The sequence below is a fragment of the Saimiri boliviensis genome (genome assembly GCF_048565385.1).
Source record: "Saimiri boliviensis isolate mSaiBol1 chromosome 19 unlocalized genomic scaffold, mSaiBol1.pri SUPER_19_unloc_1, whole genome shotgun sequence".
In the NCBI taxonomy this organism is placed as follows: domain Eukaryota; kingdom Metazoa; phylum Chordata; class Mammalia; order Primates; family Cebidae; genus Saimiri; species Saimiri boliviensis.
In genome coordinates this window covers 439,493-444,448 of record NW_027412502.1, presented here as the reverse complement: position 1 = coordinate 444,448, position 4,956 = coordinate 439,493, and the positions used below count along the sequence as shown (strand labels likewise).

Below are 4,956 nucleotides of genomic sequence, written 5' to 3'. Positions count from 1 at the left end.
TGTCCAAACGCAGCTTTTAGAAGAACTGTGTTACTAACTCGCTGAATCTAAACATAGATGCAACTTCCTAAAAGGAACCAACACACAGCAGATCAGTTTGTAGGAAGCAGGTCTTCTGTGTTTTAAATGCATTCGTACTGCTAACAATTATATGCCACTATAAGGCTGGAAATGACTGATTCTACATTCTCCAAAGAAAGGGTTTCTGAACTGCTGAAATACAAATCCGTTTAACTCTGTAAGTTGAATGCACACATTGACAAGCATTCTGCTGGATAGCTCCGTTTTTGTTTTAGAGTCAGATATTTCTCTTTACACCCTGTAATCCCATCCACTCTGGAATGTCCAAACCTAGCTTTTAGAAGAAACCTGTTTCTTTCTTTTTTTTTTTTTTTTTTTTTTTTGAGACGGAGTTTCGCTTTTGTTACCCAGGCTGGAGTGCAATGGCGCGATCTCGGCTCACCGCAACCTCCGCCTCCTGGGTTTAGGCAATTCTCCTGCCTCAGCCTCCTGAGTAGCTGGGATTACAGGCACGTGCCACCATGCCCAGCTAATTTTTTGTATTTTTAGTAGAGACGGGGTTTCACTATGTTGGCCAGGTTGGTCTCGATCTCTTGACCTCGTGATCCACCCGCCTCGGCCTCCCAAAATGCTGGGATTACAGGAGTGAGCCACAGCAGCCGGTGAAGAAACCTGTTTCTAATTGGCTGAATCTAAACATAGTTGCAACTTCCTAAAAGGAACCAACACACAGCAGAACAGTTTGCAAGAAGTGGGTCTTCTGTGTTTTAAACGCATTCTTACTGCTAACTCTTATATGCCAGTATAAGGCTGGAAATGACTGTTTCTACATTCTCCAAAGAAAGGGTTTCTGAACTGTTGAAATACAAATCAGTTTATCTCTGTAAGTTGAATGCACACATGGAGAACCATTCTGCTGGATAGCTCCATTTTTGTTTTAGAGCCAGATATTTCTCTTTACATCCTGTACTCCCACCCAGTCTGGAATGTCCAAAGGCAGCTTTTAGAAGAAATGTGTTTCTAACTTGCTGAATCAAAACATAGTTGCAACTTCCTAAAAGGAACCAACACACAGCAGATCAGTTTGTAAGAAGCGGGTCCTCTGTGTTTTAAACGCATTCTTACTGTTAACTCTTATATGCCACTATGGGGCTGGAAATGACTCTTGCTACATTCTACAAAGAAAAGGTTTCTGAACCAGTGAAATACAAATCAGTTTAAGTGCAGCCGGGGAAATGGAACCATGTTCATGGCCAGCTTCTGCAGGTCTGAGTTCAGCCGGCCTGGGAAGCGCAGGCACGTGGTGACCCCACTCATGGTAGCAGACACCAGGTGATTTAGGTCACCATAGGTGGGTGTGGTCAGTTTTCAGGTCCTGAAACAGATGTTGTAGAGTGCTTCATTATCAATGCAGAACGTCTCGTCTGCATTTTGTACGAGCTGGTGGACGGAGAGGGTGGCATTGTAGGGCTCCACCACGGCGTCTGACACCCTGGGTGAGGGCAGGATGCTGAATGTGTTTATGATCCTGTCTGGGTACTCCTCCCGAATTATGTCCATGAGAAGGCGACCCGCCCCAGACCCAGTCCCCCCACCCAGGGAGTGGATCACCTGGAAACCCTGCAGGCAATCACAGCTCTCAGCTTCTTTTCTCACAACATCCATCACCGACTCCATCAGTTCCACGCCTTCTGTGTAGTACCCCTTGGCCCCGTTGTTTGAGGCCCCGTGCTGACCTGTAAGGTAGTAGTCAGTCACTTGATGGCCAGGTATGTGGTCATCAGTGGTCGCCACAAGGCAAAAAGCACCATTCACCTGGCAAGTGGAGCGAATGGAACCCTCTCCCCTAAAGTCACAAGACAGCAGCCTTGCCTGTTAGAACCTAGATCAGGAGCCAAACCTGAGACGGCCTAACAACAGACTCGCTGCAGGTGGCTCCTGCCCGGTCCCAGAAAAGGCCATAGTCACTGTCCCACCTCAGCTCCCTGCAGGGAGATTGCATCAGCAGCTACTCACTTTGAGGAGACAGCTGGATTTTCTTCCCATATCCCGTTTAGGAGAGGGGGATTGCATGACTCAGAGTATGGGAGGGTGTTCAGGGGCCCCAGTTACACAGTTCCCACAGAGATGACCTTGGGGCACTCACTGACTTTGAGCTGCCCTGGCTAAGGAGCCACACCCAAGTCCTCATCCACAGCTCACCAAAGACGAAGTTGTCTGGCCTGAAGATCTGCCTGAAGGGCCCTGAATGCACTGTGTCCATGGTGCCTGGCTCCAGATCCACGAGCACAGCACGGGCCACATACCTGCCACCTTAACAGAAGGGAATGAGTGAGGAGAGGGTTGGTATTCCCAGGAGGGCAGTCAGGAACAGACTGAGGTCTCACCGCTGGCCTCGTTGTAGTACACATTGATGAGTTCCAGCTGCAGGTCACTGTCCCTGTGGTAAGTGCCAGCAGTGTCAATGCCATGTTCATCAGAGATCACCTCCCAGAACTGCGAGAGATGCAAAAGGCCAGACAGGCCAGGGCTGAGTCATGGAGCTCAGGAAGCGGGAGTTGTCCCAGTCCTTCTCCCACTTCCATCCCCCTTCCTCAGGCCACTGGGTCCCTTGGTGTTCACCTCGGCAGCCTGCAATGCAGAGGCACCACCCCTTCCACTGCCAACATCTTCACCGACCACCCTGCAGGCCCGAGCTGGGCCCTCAGAGCCCTAGCTGCCAACCTTTGTGCCGATCTGGTTCCTGCACTTTCCGAGTTGGGTAAACACAATCTCCCGCATGGCCAAGGCAGGACTACGCCAGCAAAAGAAAGGTGAAGAGGAGGATTAAACGCACAACGACTCAGTCCGCAGTCCGCCAATGCTTAAACAGCCCCACACCCTCCTCCCCCAGCCTTGGATTGGGCTCCCAGAATAAGAAACCGCTTGACTTTTACACGGGTGCGCCCGCCTGTGACTCCCTTGGAGGTTAATGTCTATTGGAGCGCTCAGGTGGCCTTGCTGTGGTCCTTTCCATGCTGGGGAGAGCTGGGCAGCTGAAGAACTTCCTCCCATGTCTTTAGTGAGACTAAATCCCTAGCTGAGCTGAAACTGAATTTTCCTCCCATGTGGAGGGGAAGACTTTCGTTTCCACATTCACAGAGTGCCTTTGCATGTGTCCTGGATTGATGACATACTTTTGTAATGGATGAGTCCTTTCATCTCTTAGGAGATCTGTGGTTCAAAAAGGCTTTCTGTGTGCTAACTCAACAGGATCTAATTATAAGTTTTCCTTTGGAGCAGCTCAAACCCATAGTAAGCTATGGGTGTTAGAGAAAGCCAGGCTTCTGATGTCATTAGCCTTCTTTAGAGTTTGATTCATTCTTCCACCTTTCCAGAGGACTGCAATCTCCACACAGAGTGAAGGTGATATTTGATTCCTGACACTGAGATTAGGTGTTGGGATATGCCTGCTGTGAAAGATGGGCCATTGTCACTTTGCACGCTTTTAGATGATACAAACTGAGGAATTATATCTTCTTGTAAACACTTTTCAGATAGGATGGGTAATGCCTTGATCTAACCAGTGAAGGTATCGGTAAGCATTGGCAAATATTTTAATTTCCTATAGAAAGGTGCCTGAGTAAATTAGAGTTTTCAGTCCTCACCTGGAGAGGTTTCTTAGTGTTGGACAGGTTAAACTAGAGGAGGAGACAATTGCTGGCTGTTTGTGTTATTTCAGGCACAGAGCTCAGGTCAGAGTCACCCGTGTTAGTGTCTTGAAAAGATTTATCCCCCAAAACCAATGAGACATTAACTGAAACAAAGAATCCCTTCTAAGGTGAAAATAATCATGTAAGTGTTTAACTATTTTCCTATGATTAGTACTTGGCATTAGTAATGTATTACCATGAGTCAGCCAGCCAGAGGGGTTCTGGACTAAACTGGAATCCCTGGCTCGTTTTTGTTCTTCTTTGGAGCATTCTGTCTCAACTCCAGGTACGCTGACCAGCATGCCCGTCGGCTTCAGTGTAGTGACCTTGCCTATCACATCTGCAAGGGCAGTTTCTTTCACATGGTCAATCTCTCTTTTGATGTCCTCTGCAATCAATTATAGTCACTTTTCTCTGGCAGCCAAGCAGCACTCTAACAAGCTCAAAATCTGAGTGATGTTGTCCGGAAAAGCCCTTTGTGGTCAAGAGTCCCTACCCATTCCAAATTGCAGCATAAGCATGAAGCACTCAAAAGTCATACTTAGTGTAAATGTTAACTTTTAAATTTTTCCTTGACTACAGGGCTCTGGTAAGTTCAATTAACTCAGCTTTTTGAGCTGAGGTCGAGGTCAGCAAGGCATGTGACTTGATTAACTTGTGCTGACTAATCAGAGCATTAGCCCTCCTGTTTTCCTGATGCATAAAACAACTTGCATCTGTTAATCACTCTTCCTTGGGATGGTCAAGGAGCTCATTTCAAGTCTGGCCTGATAGAATAAATTTGTTTCATAACCTGTGACATGGTTTGGCTGTGTCTCCAGTCAAATCTTATCAATTATAGCTCTCATAATTCCCATGTGTCTTGGGAAGGACCCAGTTGGAGGTAATTGAATCGGGGAGTGAAGCGAGTCTTTCGCACACTGTTCTTGTGACAGTGAATAAGCCTCATGAGATATGATTATTTTATTTTTATTTTTATTTTATTTTTTGAGACATATTTTTGCTCTGTTGCCCAGGCTGGAGTGCAGTGGCATGATGTCAGCTCACTGCAGCATCTGTCTCTTGGGTTCAAGGTATATTCCTGTCTCCGCTTGAGTAGCTGGGATTACAGGCACCCACCACCATGCCTGGCTAATTTTTGTATTTTTAGTAGAGACGTGGTTTCACCATATTGGCCAGGCTGGTCTCAAACTCCTGACTTCAGGTGACCCACCTGCCGCCTTGGCCTCCCAAAGTGTTGGGA

General features: G+C 47.3%; 1 protein-coding gene across 1 annotated transcript; it reads right to left on the bottom strand.

Moving 5' to 3' along the window:
* Positions 1 to 1,363: 1,363 nt before the first annotated feature.
* Positions 1,364 to 2,802, bottom strand: LOC141583211 (tubulin beta-4B chain-like). Its single transcript, XM_074392532.1, has 5 exons — positions 2,746 to 2,802; positions 2,409 to 2,517; positions 2,224 to 2,334; positions 1,633 to 1,757; positions 1,364 to 1,396 (listed from the first exon to the last, which is right to left on the bottom strand). Exons 1-5 carry the CDS (start codon positions 2,800 to 2,802, stop codon positions 1,364 to 1,366), a joined length of 435 nt encoding a protein of 144 aa, XP_074248633.1.
* Between the last annotated feature and the right edge of the window lie 2,154 nt (positions 2,803 to 4,956).

What these genes read in the sequence shown, in the direction of transcription:
- LOC141583211 (XM_074392532.1), bottom strand. Translation starts at nt 2,802, where the DNA reads ATGCGGGAGATTGTGTTTACCCAACTCGGAAAGTGCAGGAACCAGATC. An exon ending in GGAACCAGATCGGCACAAAG is followed by an intron (nt 2,518 to 2,745) that starts GTTGGCAGCTAG and finishes CATCTCTCGCAG; the next exon opens with TTCTGGGAGGTGATCTCTGA. An exon ending in GCCAGACAACTTCGTCTTTG is followed by an intron (nt 1,758 to 2,223) that starts GTGAGCTGTGGA and finishes ACTACCTTACAG; the next exon opens with GTCAGCACGGGGCCTCAAAC.